We start from the raw sequence: 16,934 nt of genomic DNA, 5'->3' as shown, positions 1-16,934 counted from the left end.
ATAATTTAATTAATATGCAACAATGATCTAAACAATTTAAAAACATAATCTTTCACATTTAGTCTGTATACACACTCGCCACCTCGTGTACACGACTTTCAACACATTATAATTATCAAAGCTGTACCAATCCTAGGGAAAATTTCTCCCACCCAAGGTTAGACAAGTCACTTACCTCGACTTGCTCCAATTTAATCAAGTAGTATGCCTTTTCCTCGATTTTTCGACTCCGATCGACTAGAATCTATTCACAATTAATTCGATACAGTCAACAAAAATTATAGGAATAAATTTCATAAGAAAATACTATATTTTTCAAAACAAATCCGAAATTAGCTCAAAAATCGCTCGTGGGGCCCACATCTCGGAATCCGACTAAAGTTACGAAATATGAACGCTCATTCAACCACGATTCTAACCATACCAAAATGACTAAATTCCGATAATAATTCGACCCTCAAATCCTCAAATCTATCCAAGAGAGTTTTCAAAATTTTTCAACTTAAATCACCAATTAAATGTTAAAAACAGTGATGGATTCGGGTAATCTAACCAAAATTGAGTTAAGAATACTTACCCCGATGTTTTCTCTGAAAATCTCCCAAAAATTACCTCTCCCCGAGCTCCAATCCTTCAAAAATATAAAATGGAACGAAGTCCCATTTTCATAACTTAAACTCTCTGCCCAGACATTTGCTCTATGCGATCGCGAAGCATAGTTTTTCACTGCCTAGGTTTAACCCTACGCGATCGCAAACAATGCCACGCGATCGCGATTCACAAGATTCCAACTCTACGTGATCGCATCCCTCTTCACGTGATCACATAGAGCAAACGCGTGGCCCAACTTTCTCTCAAGTTTCCCCTACGCGATCGCAAATAATGCCACGCGATCGCGATGCACAAACTGGCCCAACCTATGCGATTGAGGTTGACCTCACGCGATCGCGAAGAACAAAATCAACACTGCCTCAACTAAGTATTCAAATTCACTCCAAAATCTCACCGGATCTGAACCAACTACCCCGGCAAGTCACATAATAGTTATAGAGCACATAATGAGCAGTAAATAGGGGAATGGGGCTACAACTTTTAAAACCACTGACCGAGTCGTTACATTAATGTGGAACCACTGTTGCTTTTATGGATTTTAAGTAGTAATGTGTATGAGCTACTTTAGTTTATATTGCTTTAGTATTATTTGTAGTACTTGAATTTGTGACTGTTGCTATTTTGGATATTTGATGAAATTTGATTTCTATTATATAATGAGTATTATTTAGTATATAATTTTGTTTTGTTTAAGCATATGGTGATACAAGCTTGATCTTATTTAATCGTGCAATATTTAATGAGAAGAAAGTGCATTTCAATATTCAACTTGTGATGGTAATTAATCCCCTACAAATTAAAATTTATGAAAGAGATTATACTGTGAAGATTATAGACCCCAACTAATTAATTATTTTTAACATAAAGCTCATATTGTGATGGTTATACACTGTCACTAATTATTTTTCAAAAATCACAGATCATATTGCGACAGTCACAAAGTACCACAAATTATTATTTTTTAGCATTAAAATCATATAACGGAGGTTATAAGCCGCCCTTAATTGACTTTAAAACTCCCACTAATCACAAATTTAATTTGCGGAGGTCATTGTGGGGGTTCTTTAAAACTGTCACAAAAAGCCTTGTGGCGATAAAAACCATGACAACCCTCACAATGTAATTTGTGGGGGTCCAAAACCGTTACAAAATTAAGAAAAAACCTCCACAAATTACACCTTTTCTTGTAGTGCTTGCACCAAATTTAGGAACAACGCAATATTCGGCAACAACTTTGCAGTAGGAAGAACATCAGTACTCCATCCAGAGGCTACCCGTGCCTCTCCAACAATAGAAGAAGAAATCGAAAAACGAAATCTTGAGAGATGATGATTTGGGGATCTTACGGGTTTGAGAGAGGAGGTCTAGGTTTTTTAAAGCTTTGAGAAGGAGAGACTGAATTTTGAGAGAATTGAGTTCTAATTACAGATCCTTTTAATTTCAGTGTTTTTATTTTTGTTTATTTCATCTTTTTAAGGCAAAGCTAAATGGCATGGTCTACTCCGCTAATTAACAGTATTAAGGACCAGAAATCAACTATTTTAGAAGCCGGATTTAGTCCCTACGCAAATTAAAAAATAAAATGGAGAACTAAGGATCAGAAATTGATATCGTCCTTATAAGTAGACTTTTAGGGACGAGATTTGTCGCCCGTCGTTAGATTTTGGTCGCTAATAAGTCTTTTTCTTGTAGTGAAATGTTAGTCCGCCACTTATGTTTACCTGTTTGTTAGGTTGTTCTCTCGATATTTTATATTCTTTTTTATATAGTGGATTGTTCATTTTCGCATGTGGACGTAAGTCACTTGACCGAATCACGTTAAATGTTTGTGTCGCTTTTGATATATTTCTCTTTTATTGTCTGATTTATTGTCGTTCAAAGTTAGATTTACTAGCTTACGCAAGACACCGGATTATTTCGTTCCTAACAAGTATACCAATTCATATATAAGGAATTAAAATGAATAAAACGTGTGACATATGATGTAGGTTTACTTATACTTTATGCATAACTAATTAATAACTCGGGAAAAGAATAGTGTTTTACGCCGTAATCTGAAAAAGGAGGCTCAAATGAATAAGTGGAATTGAAGATTAAGACCTAAGATAGCATTTAATGCTAATGACAAAGTCTTTGCATTATCGTGACATTTGGATTTGGCTTTGGGATGTAATCCAATGGTTAATGCTTACACAAATTCGGTCTAAACCGAACGCGGTCGGTCGATAAAAAAACTGGCTGAATCTGTCGGTTTTTTAAAAAAAATCAATTTTTTTTACGAAACCGATCAACTTTGGTCGGTTTCTTTTTTGCGTAAAAATACGAAAAACTATTTTTGCGTTCCATAAAATTTATTTTTCAAGAAACCGACCAATGCATTATGGACGTATGAGCATAAACCGAATGCTTACTTTGAAAGACAGAAAAATGTTACCTGTCACAATGTGTTACGGACGTATCAGTTATTGACAAAATATCATACGGCAAAGCAACAACAAAAAATGCATTTAAACCACGATAAAAAAAAAATGCAATATATCCATAAAATAATCTTTGTATTAATTGCCCTGCCTAACTTGTTTATAAACCAAACGGCGAGGGCTACTGGGTCCCAAAATATAGGGCATTATATATACACAAACTATCTTCAGAAAATGAGATATCTCTTTCTCTATTTTCTGATCTTTTTTATTTTGAGGTGGTGGCAATATGTTAGAACAAAAGGAAAATCCTTTCCAAAGAGCGCCAACTTCAAAACCCCCTTTTACAATTGGTGATATAAAAAAAGCCATTCCTCCTCACTGCTTTCATCGATCTCTTGTACGTTCGTTTTCTTATCTTGTTCAAGATCTCATACTTGTCTCCATTTTTTACTATATTGCGACTACTTTTTTCCACCTATTTCCTTTCCCTTGTAGTTACGTTGCATGGGTTGTTTACTGGATCGTTCAAGGTTTAATGTTTTCTGCAATATGGGTCATTGCCCATGAATGTGGCCACAATGCCTTTAGTGATTACCATTTGGTAAATGACACTATTGGTTTTATCCTCCATTCTGCACTTTTAGTCCCATATTTCTCATGGAAAAATGGTCATCGCCGTCATCACTCTAACACTGGTTCCCTTGAACGTGACAATTTTTTTGTGCCAAGGCTTAAATCCGAACTAAGATGGTATTATAAATACTTGAACAATTCATTAGGACAAGCAGTCACACTTGCCTGCACTCTCATTCTTGGCGAGCCTTTGCACTTGGCATTCAATGTCTTCGGCAAACCTAGTGATCTCTTTGCATGTCATTTTCATCCATATGCACCTATATATAATGACAGTGAGAGAAAACAAATTTACATTTCAAATGCAGGTGTGATTGCAGCTACTTATGTGTTGTATCGTCTTGCTTTGGCACAAGGGCTAGCTTGGGTTATATACTTCTATGGGGTACCACTCCTTATTGCGAGAAACCTTTATATATTAACCACTTTTTTGCACCATACTCATCCTTCATTGCCACATTATGATTCATCCGAGTGGGATTGGTTAAGAGGAGCTCTAGCTACTGTAGACAGGGACAATGGTGTTTTACTAAATAAAGTCTCACACCACATTGCAGATACTCATGTTGTGCATCATCTATTCCCAGCCATTCCACATTACCATGTAGTGGAGGCGACCAAAGGTATTAAGCCATTGTTAGGAGAATATTACCAATTTGATAATACCCTAGTTCATAAGGCAATATGGAGGGATTTTAAGAAGTGCATCTATGTGGAGAACGATGAAGGATCTCAAGATAAGGGTGTTTTTTGGTATAAAAACAAGTTCTGAAAGTTGAACAGCGATAATTATTTACCTAAATTGGTTTAATATTCAATAATGCTCGTGCTAATAAGTATTTTGGATTGTGTGTCGTATTTGTTGTTACTTTAAATACAATGTGTGTTTCAATTGTTACTTTATTTATTGTACTTATTGTTAAATTCTTCGTTATGTAACTATGAAAATGTCCATTTTATACTATTTTTAAATCCCTCGTAACGTAACTATGATAATATCCATTTTACATAATCACCAATTTGGTGTGACGGAATTATTATGTTATTTTTCTTTTCATTATGTCATATCTTATGTGAATTGATGTGAACTTATAGTGACTTTCAGTTTAATGGAAGCTTCAGGATAAAGCTTCCCAGATTACTAAGGGTGGTCAATTGACCACCATTTGTTGAAATATTTCTTGCAGAGGCGTCCCCCCACCTCTTATTTGCTCTTCTTGCTATTTCATCCGACAAAATCAACCACCAGTTGTTGAGAAAAAACAAAGTATATATAGTGTTCATATGGCCATCTTTAGTCCTGTTTCAGGATTCAAGGCTCAAGCGTTGTTGTAGATGGTGTTTCAAATCAACATTTCTGTTGTGCATAATCACTGAAACTTGGACTACTTAGAGCGTATAATCTGTTGTTAATTATAACAATTCGGACTTTGAGGAAAGCTAAAAGCTAATAACAGTATGATTATATATAGTTGGTGAAATACATTGACAACCCTTAGAGTTGGCACATAAACTGCCAGTATGGTAACAACATTATTGGGGACATTATTTTTTCTCTAACGTACATGTCCATTTATTTGTGCAGATAATAGTTTATATTTCTCGATCAAGAAATGATCAGATTCGACGTATGAGTCTTCATCAGCTAGTTTTTCTAGAGTAATGAGAAAATGGGAACACCTGGTAAAGTACCTCCGCCATCGACAATGAAAACACTGCCCGATACGTATTGCGAAGAATTGTGTATTAAGTACCGGACCACTGATGTTAAAGCTGGATCTGTTGTTCCAAAAGTTCTCAGAGGAACTGCTTTGAAAACAGCATTATGGAAACGTTTCTGTTGGACAAGGTTCTCTGTTATCTCAGATTTGAAAACTCCTGGTGCTATTGAGTTCACTCTCATCTTGTCTACTCCCAATTCTAGGGCCATTATCTGCCATTAGTTTTTTGAATAATTAATGCAAATATATTATAACAGAGAAGAAAATTGCAGATAAATCAATGGTAGATGCAGCCTTGTAGGAATTAAAACCAAGTAAGACAGTAGGTAGTATGTAGTCCAGTGCTGTAGCCTAAGTGGTAGCAAAATGGTTAAAAGAAAACAGATATTCATAGTGGCGGAGTCAGAATTTTCATTAAGGGGTATCATAATATATAAAAATAAGCATACAAGAAAATTAAGGAGAGTCAATACATATTATATATACATATAATTATTTTTTACCTATCTACACAATGTATTTTCCCCACGAAGGAGTGTCAAATAGGTTGGATAATGAACTTTTAAAAAATGGTTCAAATATAGATAAGAACCATATTATCCACTTAAAAAATGGATAATCAATAGATAACTAATGGGTTTAACTTTTACATTTGTAAAGTCAAATTGGGGATCCTCAAGTTTAGAAGACTAGGAATTCTCCCTAAAGCGATCATATTCAAGAAGCCATGGAGAAAATGAATATCCATATTATCTGCCGGTTAACTTATTTTTATCTGTATTAAATATGGGTCGGGTAGGATAATTTATCCATTTTTGCATTACCCATTTTCGATACACCCATATCCAACCCAGCCCGTCCGTTTGCCACCCATTGTAGCCGCATACAGTAAAGGATGGTCAACTGGACATTCTTTATCAGAAATTATACTACTGCATATGAATCAAAAATTACTTTTCAAACATGCATGTCAAATCTTGAACACCCTTAATAAAATTTCCGGCATCGATACTGATATATATACGCACCTTAGTGACCATGTCAAGGGCTATCTTTGAAGAAGCGTAAGCAAGACTCCCTGGTAATAGTGCACGGTTCAGTGCAGCAGCTGAAGATATATTAATGACAGATCCTCCGCCCTGTTTAGCATCGCGCATACGTCTACAGACATGTTTGGAAACCAGCCAAGCCCCTCTTAGGTTCGTATTAAAGGTATGGTTCCACTCATCCTCTGATAATTTCAGTGAAGAGCTTATACTACCTATATAGATATAGAGTTTTAAGTTTAATGTGTTGATGATAACGTAAAATATACAATTAGATTATCTGTGAGATAATTATAAGTATATCTCTTGATAATATAATAGGTAATCTGATAAAGATGATAGAATTATACTTTTTCATATTTAAGAATAATTAACTTTAAATTTCTCATTTACCTATAACTTATAACCAAAATTTGGAATAGAGGGAGGGAGTACAAGTTCTAGAAGTTTTTATTTATTTTTTTTTTAAAAAATTGAATAGAGGGAGTAGTAATTTAGAACTTTATAATACACAACCTCTAATGCCGGCATTGCTAACCAAGACATCAATACGTCCGAAGGCATCCCAAGCTTTTTGTACAGCAGCCTCAATGGTAGCACCATTGGCATTGATCTCAAGCTCAACGGCGAATGCACGTCGGGTGCCGTCTGAATTGATCTCGTCGCAGAGAGATTTGAGCCTGTCATCACAACGAGCGGCAACAATAATGTTGTAGCTGGCTTTCGCCAAGTCGAGACACAACTCTCGCCCAATTCCTGAGGACGCCCCTGTCACCATCACTACTATTCCGCTCAGGTCTTTCCACGGCTCCATTGTTTAATTTAGGTAGTTATGCAGCTAATAATGTAATAGTGCAGAGAGTTAGAGAGTTATATGCATGGCTACGTACGTTTTATAACATTGTTGCAGGCAAGATTGAGAGTCTATTAATTGTTTTACGAAAGGGGAATAGTGCACGCAATTAGTGGCTGTGGCTCTAGGGGATTGTCTAGCCGTAAGCTTACGGTCCCTGTGAACTCAGTGACTTTTGTCCAAATCCTATATTTATATTAAAAATTTTACTAAATGTTTATAAATATTTTATTGTATATATATACTGGCCTGCGTTTATGGTCAGTGGAAATATTTTGTGGCAGTGGCGGACCACCTAGCTAAACTGGCCTATAACAATCAGGAACGCACTTATTATGAACATCCCTATCAGTTGATGCTATAGGTTCCTACTATGTGTACAAGTGCCAAATGCCTAGTATTAGCCTATTAGGCTTATATATGATAAGGCCAATTTTTTTGTTAGTTAGAAATAGAGCCACTTTTTAGGGGAAGAATTTACTTTTGGTATTATTACTTTATGTATATGGGTATTGGGTGGGGTCGAGTAGGGTAATTCCTATTTTAAGGCAAAAAATTAATCGGTCGGTCAAAACTAATTGCATTCGCTAATAAAAGAAATATATAAAATAGGTATATTATATCTATGTAACACACACATATACAAAATATATTCAGCTATTATTTCTAGGAGCTACTAAAAATATATATATATTTCTCCTATTTTAATTAATTGGTTTATTATTTATTAAATTGAAAATAAATAATGAGAAAATGTAGAAAAAGAAAAATATTACTGGAAAGTTGTGTTTTTCGGTCACTATGATTTTTGTATCATGAGTTAGTAAAGGATTTTTGAATTTTATGTAAGAAATATAGTTATATGACTTTGATTTAAAAAAAAAAAAGTTATACAATTATATGACTATTTGTAAAATTTACCCGGTAAAAATGATACTCACAAGACATATTGATTGAGGCATTCCCATAAAATGCTGAATTGGATACATTTATTCCAATATTGAGAGGTAAATTTGAATGTATAGGATTTTCATAATATAGGAGTATGAAGTATTTGTTTTTGAAATACGAGGAACCTATAAGACTGAGTGATATATAGAGATGTTTAGCATAATTTCCCCTTTAGTTTTGGAAATCTTACACAATATCCTCCAAATTTGATGATTGGCACAACTACATCATTGTTTTATCTTGGTCAGCTACTCTGATGATGTATTTTTATGGTATGTATGTAGGCACCATGAAATCACATAATATATTTTTATCAGTTACTAAATAGTATTATGTATATAATATAAAGAATCACATATTTCGAATCTTATCTGATAAACGACCAGTCTTCCCGTGAATTTAGCCGAAAATGGAATATCATACATTAACTCATCATAGAATATAAGGAAGGAGGATTATGGGATTCAAAACTCACATTTATTGTGTGCAAAACTTGAACAACACTAAGGAGTTGTTTGATTGCTAGTTAGAGTTATGCACGCATTTTTTTAAAGTAATTTCATCATCTTGTGGCGAAGAGTTATGCACGTATTAGTAATGTAGTGATTAGTTACGGAAGAATTAATTATGCATGATTTAATTCAATTGGAATAAGCAATGTATAGATTAATTATGTGGACGGTAGCGCATAAAGCCGCCATTGTATCGCCTCTTTTGTTGACTATTTGAATTTTAATTTTGTTCAGATTTAATCTATAATTTCTTAAATAATCTAACCTTGTCAGTTTGTAGAATTGCCGTGAATGAGCGAATAAAGTTGGCCAAGCAATTAGCTAGCAAACATTGTAGGACTTAGATTTAATTCGACCAAATCATATATCTGCTGACCAAAACAGCATTTGGTGCCAGCGGTATAAGCCTTAAACCTTCAAATGGATAAAAATAGGCGCACAAAGTATCTCGTATTCACACAGGATATAGGGAAGAGTCACACCTCCAACGGGTGTGATGTATACAATCTACTCTAACAAAAGCATTAGTGACTGCTTCCGCGGCTCGATCAGTAAATTATACGGAGATAACTTTACCGTTGTTCAAAGAATCCCCTCAAATAGATAACAAATGAGTAAATACTCTAACATTTCTATTTCTTGTGCACATTTTATTACTGGTTTTCTCAACAGACGGATCAAATTCAACTTCATATCTTCTTCATCTAGTTATAAAGTGATGAGAAAATGGGGACTCCTGTTAAGGTAGCTCCACCATCAACAATGAAAACATTGCCCGATACATATTCTGAAGAATCATGGATTAAGTATCGAACCACTGATGTTAAACCCGGATCCGTCTTTGCAAGAAATTTCAGAGAAACGGTTTTGAAAAGATAATTATGGAACCAATTCTGTTGGACAAACGTTCGCTATTATGTCAGATTTGAAAATTCCTGGTGATATTGATGTTTGGAATAAACCCCACATAAATAATATTCACGGTAATAAAAGCGGAATAATAACGTAACACCAAGATACGGTAATTAACAAGAAGAAAAGAGTGACAACGACACCAAAATATTTATGTGGAAAATCCTATTGAATAAGGAAAAAACCACGGCCCCGAGACGAGCAACTGATATCATTATAGCAAGGAATTTTGCACTTTGTAGGTCCGAGTAAAATACTCCAAAGACCACTACACCACTTAAAAGAAACAATCCTCTATTGATATTCCGACCTCACTACAATATCGCTCACTCTTTATTTTTCTCACATACTATTTTCTTATACATTGTCTCTGAAACCTCACTCTTTCTTTCTATCTTTGTTACTCTTTCTTTCTCTCTTTGTTTATGTGTAGAAATGAGAGCTGAAGCTCTCCTTTTATAGCCGAAGCCTCACTCTTTAAATCCTACTATATTTGACAATTTGCACACACTTTTCCTTCTTTTTCTTTATTGTTGACAATTCAACAAAGTTGGCTACCAAATCAAAGAAATTCAACAAAGTTGGCTACCAAACCAAAGAAGTTCTTAGCCAAATATTTTCCTTAGGCACGTGCCTATTACTTTGGCTTTTGAATTAGATGGACCCCATCAGTCTCCCCCTCCAGTCTCATTCATCTAGAGGAGGTAGCACTGTCTTCTAGTTTGAGTGCATGCCGGCAAATTCTTTGCATAGCTCGAATTTGTCTCTTGGTACCACCTTTGTTAGCATATCTGCGGGATTCTCACTTGTAGAAATTTTCAAGACATTTAGAAATTCATTCTCTACCATTTCTCAAATCCAATGATATCTCACGGCGATGTGTTTGGTCCTTGCATGGTACATAGAGTTCTTGCTAAGGTCTATTGCACTTTGACTGTCACAACAGACGACTGTCACGACCCAAAATCCCACCACAGGCATTGTGATGACACTTAGTCTCTAAGACTAGGTAAACCGATTATAATTTTATTTTGAGCGATTGTTTTTAAACATATAATTATAACAACCCCCCAAGACTGGTAATACAGAGTCACGAACTCTAACTGAATACATGCAATGATCTCAAGGATCGAATATACAATACTATTCGAATAAGAGTTGATAGTACAATATATTGAAAAGACTCCAAGAGACTGCGACGACCAATCAGTCCTACCTTGAATTCATGCGATCACACTCTAATCTATGTCCGAATCTGATATCTCCAATACCCGGTTCTGCACAAAAATGTGCAGAAGTGTAGTATGAGTACACCAAGTATCGATACCCAGTAAGTATCAAGACTAACCTCGGTGGAGTAGTAATGAGGCATAGTCAAAACACTCACTAGTCAAATAACCTGTGTAACATAGTATACAAAAATAATAAAAAACAAATAGCAGTGATGGCAACAATAATAAACTTGTGACATAAATAACAACGCAATAGAAACTCCATAAATATTGCTCAAACGGATATAAACACAAGTATAACCAATTAATTAAGTCCTTCAAAATATCTTTTATCTATGAGTTTTTCAAATAAAAATCTTTAGAATGTAATCTGTACAATTAAATATATCCCGAATATACTTACTTCAAATAAATATCTTATGAATATAATTCTTTCAAATAAATATCTTTCAAATATAATTCATTCAAGTAAATATCTTTCGAATATAATTCTTTCAAGTAAATATCTTTCGAATATAATTCTTTCAAGTAAAAGTCACCATATGACACCTCATTTAACTTTCTTAGTGTGAGAAATATATTCAACATATCACATCGAATGGAATGGTAATACCTTCGTGCACTTGTCTCATTCTCACCCGATATATATATATATATATATATATATATATATATATATATAGATCAAATCAATTGGTATGGCAACACCTGTCACGCCTCGAACCTGAAGAGGCGTGGCCGGCACCCGGTGCCATATTCGACCCGAGCGTACCACTTTGTAACTGTGAACTCTGGAGGGTAACCCTCAACTTAGGTCGCTGAGGACATATTCTGAATCATTTGAAAATAACGTCTACAACCAGCAATACCAAACAAAATATTTACATAGGGTTGGTAAAGACACAATACTGAAATAAAAATGTACAGAACTCGTCTACAAGCCTCTAGGAATAACTTAATTGTATCATGGTCGGGACAGGGCCTCGACCTACCCATCAAACCTATATATATAAAATGGACTCCAAGGTATCGACCTGGTAACTCCGAGGAAGTGGAGCTTACCAACCAAGCTGATGTTTGACTTTGTCTACTAGGAAGGTCTATCTAGCTATCTGTTAGTACCTACAGGCGTGAAATGCAGCGTCCCCAGCAAAAGGGACGTCAGTACGAAATAATATACCGAGTATGTAAGGCAACAAGAAAATTAAAATCTGAAACTGAACTGATAATATAATAACTGAAAGTAACTGGGAGTCAAAGATGATCTGGAGATATACTTACCTGTTGATACTGACTCTACTCCTTCAATATAATAAGTAAAATAAATGTCCGGCCCTATAAGGCTCGGTACGTGTAACTGCTCGGCCGTAGTAGGCTCGCTCATAGGCGCTCGGTCATACTAGGCTATGTATCTCGGCCATCCTGGGCTCGCTCATAGGTGCTCGGCCACAATAGGCTTGGTATATAACTTACCATCTGATCAGAGGTTGCCCAACAGGGGCCTGCCCATCGATTATAGCTCGATGGTGGTGAAAATACTGTAATACTGTATATATATATATATATATATATATATATATATATATATATATATATATATATATATATATATATATATATATATATATATATATATATATATATATATAGACCCTCTGCTCCCTTGACTGAAAGAAAATAATACTTAACTGAATATAAAGTCTCGATAAGGGAGAATACTGTAACTTATGAGACTAGGATAATGTGAATAAATTCATGAATACGAACTTCTCTTTATGTCTCATTATCAAACACATGTAGCTACGAGATTATACCAAAATGAAGAAAGGGCTTAGCCTTAACATACCTTAACTCCGTTGAGTCCTTAATACCTTCCAAGAAATTCTTTAAAAAAACTCAACTCCATCTACCATAATATAAGGAGATTCAAAATCAGTGTTGAATAAAGTCTAAGTCCACAATTTAAACTAGTAGCTCGTTTACGTAAATTTGGGCAGCATCTCCCCTGTAACTAGACCCTCCTCCAATACCATATACCAACAACAACAAGAACACAACAATAACATGTAAGCATTATTTTCCAACCTTATTTCTATCACAATATACCACAAAACAGCCCACACATCCTAATCACTTCATACATAAAACAACAACCAAAGTGGTGTCAAACAACCTAAAAAATGTAACGACGAACGACCAGCCCACCATTCCGTCATTATGTGGTGTTTCTCCACACCATTTGTCCTATAAAACTGTCATGACCCTAAATCTCACCTGTCGTGATGGGCCTATCTCAATACTAGGCAAGCCAAAAATCTAAATAAAGCACCATTCTTTTAAATTTGAAAACAAAATAATTAAATTCAGCGGAAGAAATCTCAAAAATTTCAAATATATCACTCCCAAAACCCGGTGTCACTGAGTACATGAGAATCTAATGTGAATACAATGTTTGATTGATAAAAATCATTGTTTGAAAGTATAGAACAGTACAATAACTAGGAAAGAGAGATAAGGTCAGCGGGCGCCAAGCAGCTACCTTGATAGTCTCCAACTGATAGTACTCTAAAATCTAACAATCTCCGTGTCCGAAAGTACCTGGATCTGCACACGAGGTGCAAAGTGTAGTATTAGTACAACTAATTCAATAAGTAAAAAGACTAACCTCTGGGCTGAAAGAAATGATGAGCTCCGCAGGTACATTTCAGTAAAAATAATGGTACAGAAAGGTAGGCATACTTTCAAGTTCAACAGTTAAACTCAATACAAGTGAAGTAGATAAATACTGCATTATATAAGGAATAAGACATCTCAGTAGCAATGCCTCCTGTAGATACTGGTCACCAATTATTCGGTCGCTCGGTACAGTTTATGGCTAGTCTAGCCCCGGGGTGTTCCAACCCGTATATATATACACATCGACTGACAGTCAGTTATTTAGTACCGTATAAGGCCAATCCAGCCCTGGGGTAATTTATCCCCAAATACAAATGATATGGACAAGATCCATGTCCAGGTAAATTCATTACAATATAAATAAGTAAGGCAAATCCATGCCCTGGAAAAATCTATCCCAAATATTTATATAAGCAGTAAGTAAGGCAAGTCCATACCCTGGGAAGTCCATCCCGAATATATATAATCATCTACGCTCACTGGGGGTGTACAGACTCTGGAGGGGCTCCTTCAGCCCAAGCGTAATACAAAGCCAATATGGCCTACTGCAGGCGAGCAATCCTGATCCATATAATAACAAAGCCTATAAGGCCTGCTGCAGGCAGTCAACCCCGATCCATAAAATAGTAAAGCCAATAAGGCTTGTTGCAGGCGGGCAACCCCGATCCAGAACAATAATAATGTATAAAGCCATTCTGTCCTGCTGCAGGCAGGCAGCCCCGATCCATTTAGTAATAACATATATAAAGCCAAATGGCCTGCTGCGTTGCACAGCTCAATCCCATAAATACCCTCACAATGGACAATTATTACTGAGTGTGAAATGTATATTTTAGAACAATTAATTCAATAGCATCACAACGCCATGGGTCTTAAAATATCGGCACATAGCCTAAACATGATCTTGATTACTAGCCTCAGCTTAATTCCTCTAACACGTGCCACATGTTCAGATGATAATATGATTCTTTAATATTACTACTTCACAGGATTTATTCAAGACACACTTTCTGTGGTGCACGTCTACATATTCCTCAACTACCGTGTGAGTCACATCCAAACAATTCATATCATACCAAATTCGAGGATTCATGCCCTCAGAACCAAGTTTAGAAGTATTACTTACCTCAAACTGTGTAATTCTTTATTCCGCTATGCCCTTACCACGAGAATTGGTCTCCGAAAGCCTCATATCTAGCCACAATTAATTTGATTCAGTCAATACCAATTATTGTAATTAATTCCATAAGGAAATATTAATTTTCCAAAAACAAATCCGAAATTAACTCAAAAATCGTCCGTGGGACCCACGTCTCGGAACCCGACAAAAGCTACAAAATATGAACGCTCATCCAACCACGAGTCCAACCATACAAATATCACCAAATTCCAACATCAACTTGACCCTCAAATCTTCAATTAAAGTCTATGAAAATTTCTATCATTTTCAACCCAATCTTTACCCATTTGAACTCGATAATCCTTCCATAAACCTTATTGGTATGTGTATGTATAAATAATATTCTAACACTCAAGAATCATACTTTTAATTACCTATTTTTACTCCAAACCCGAAATTGAAGAATTGGAGAAAGACATTCTTACCTCTTTGAAGCCCTAGCAAGATCCTTGTGAAATCTTCAAACCTTGAACAAGAAATGATGGATAAATGACTAAGTCTTCACTTTCTCTCTCTAAAATGCTCTAACCTCTCTCTAAAATGTCAGATTTTAGCTCAAAAATGACTTAACCCTTCTCCCTACCCGGTCTTGGGGGTATTAAATGAGCTCCTACGTGCGCGGCCGCGCACCTGGGCAAGTAGCCGTGCATCCGGCCGCGCACCTGAGGCAGAAAGTCTCAAATATGCGCGGCCGCGCATCTGGGCGCGCATATGACGCAGGTCCAGTAAAATGTCCATAACCTTCTGTATACATATCCAAATGACGAACGGTTTGATGCGTTGGCAACTAGACTCAAATGGTTTTAATTTGATAGGTTATACACCATATAACTCTCTCTCTCTCTCTCTCTATATATATATATATATATATATATATATATATATAGATATAGATATTCTCGTTCAAAGTTGGGTCTTGTGCGAACTCACTTGAAACTTTAGTCTATTATGAAATTTTCAACTTCTACATTCGATGCCGAAACCTATCGAATCAAGTCCGATTGACCTTAAATTTTGCACACAAGTCATAAATGACATAACATACCTATTCCAATTTACGGAATCGGATTCCGACCCCGATATCAAAAGTCAACCCCCCAGTCAAACTTTTTAAAAATTTGACTTTTGCCGTTTCAAGCCTAATTCTACTACGGACCTCCAAATACTTTTCCGGACACGTTCCTAAGTCCAAAATAACCACACATAGCTATTGGAGTCATCGGAATTCAATTCTGACGTCGTTTACACATAGGTGAATATCCGATCAACTTTTCCAACTCAAGTTTCAATTATGAGACTAAGTGTCTCATTTCACTCCGAAATCCTTCCGGACCAACTAACCCGATAAGTCATAAATCAACTGTAAGGCATAAATTGAGCAGTAAGTGCGGGAACGAGGTTGTGATACTCAAAACGACCGGTCGGGTCGTTACAAAAATTCCATTAGACAGTAGCAAAATAGACAGCCCAAAGGCAACACAAAACAGCCCACAAAACAGTCCACTACAAGTCAAATAACCCGAACTCCCGGCTTCCGATCACCGTACCGTGAGTTCTAACTATTAAGAAATGAATTTATCAACCTTTCTTGATATTTAAATGCTTAAATACAGAAAGTAGGCATATTCTTAACTATTAAATACATTTTAAAACTCAAACTACAAAGAAAAAGAGAGGCGATATAGCGATACTTACGTCGTAGGAATCGTTTTAATGTTATCACTACTTGATTTCGTGTCCGGGATGATAATCTTGTTTGAAGCACTTGTAGAGAGCTTAAGGGTAAGGTTAGGGGTGTTATTTGGGTGTGCTCTCTAGAAAAATGGAGAAAGAGACGAGCTACGGGACGTAAATATCCCATTTTTTTAAAAAGTCAAAAAGGTGCTACTTGGCACCCTATGATTGGACCTTCTTCAGACGCTTATATCTTTTTATCTGGATATCGTATGAATGAACGGTTAAGAGCGTTGGAAACTAAATTCCAAGACCTTCAATTTGGTATATAATGTGTCCCAAAATATTCCATATAGCACACGAAATATATTGCTCAAAAACCTTCATTACAAGGCAAATCCTTAGTCGGTTTTTCCGCAACTTAAATCTGATTTTTCCCAAACTTTATATTTTATATCCAAACATTATATATAGTCATATAATGACTTCAAACTCATTTAAATCATGAT

General features: G+C 35.7%; 2 protein-coding genes across 2 annotated transcripts; one reads left to right on the top strand and one right to left on the bottom strand.

Annotated features, from left to right (window-relative positions):
* Window positions 1-3,261: 3,261 nt before the first annotated feature.
* Window positions 3,262-4,632, top strand: LOC104090741 (delta(12)-fatty-acid desaturase FAD2-like). The gene has a single exon (XM_009595913.4). The coding sequence runs from the start codon at window positions 3,322-3,324 to the stop codon at window positions 4,438-4,440; it is 1,119 nt and encodes a 372-aa protein (XP_009594208.1). The 5' UTR covers window positions 3,262-3,321; the 3' UTR covers window positions 4,441-4,632.
* Window positions 4,633-5,097: 465 nt separating this feature from the next.
* On the bottom strand, window positions 5,098-7,441 carry LOC104090742 (uncharacterized). Its single transcript, XM_009595914.4, has 3 exons — window positions 6,952-7,441; window positions 6,418-6,650; window positions 5,098-5,601 (listed from the first exon to the last, which is right to left on the bottom strand). Exons 1-3 carry the CDS (start codon window positions 7,247-7,249, stop codon window positions 5,323-5,325), a joined length of 810 nt encoding a protein of 269 aa, XP_009594209.2. The 5' UTR covers window positions 7,250-7,441; the 3' UTR covers window positions 5,098-5,322.
* Window positions 7,442-16,934: the final 9,493 nt, after the last annotated feature.

This window comes from Nicotiana tomentosiformis, chromosome 2 (genome assembly GCF_000390325.3).
Source record: "Nicotiana tomentosiformis chromosome 2, ASM39032v3, whole genome shotgun sequence".
NCBI classification, from domain to species: domain Eukaryota; kingdom Viridiplantae; phylum Streptophyta; class Magnoliopsida; order Solanales; family Solanaceae; genus Nicotiana; species Nicotiana tomentosiformis.
The sequence above is the reverse complement of the archived record's forward strand: the minus strand, read 5'-3'. Positions and strand labels throughout refer to the sequence as shown.

What these genes read in the sequence shown, in the direction of transcription:
- LOC104090741 (XM_009595913.4), top strand. Translation starts at nt 3,322, where the DNA reads ATGTTAGAACAAAAGGAAAATCCTTTCCAAAGAGCGCCAACTTCAAAA.
- LOC104090742 (XM_009595914.4), bottom strand. Translation starts at nt 7,249, where the DNA reads ATGGAGCCGTGGAAAGACCTGAGCGGAATAGTAGTGATGGTGACAGGG. An exon ending in TAGCAATGCCGGCATTAGAG is followed by an intron (nt 6,651 to 6,951) that starts GTTGTGTATTAT and finishes ATATCTATATAG; the next exon opens with GTAGTATAAGCTCTTCACTG. An exon ending in CCCTTGACATGGTCACTAAG is followed by an intron (nt 5,602 to 6,417) that starts GTGCGTATATAT and finishes AACTAATGGCAG; the next exon opens with ATAATGGCCCTAGAATTGGG.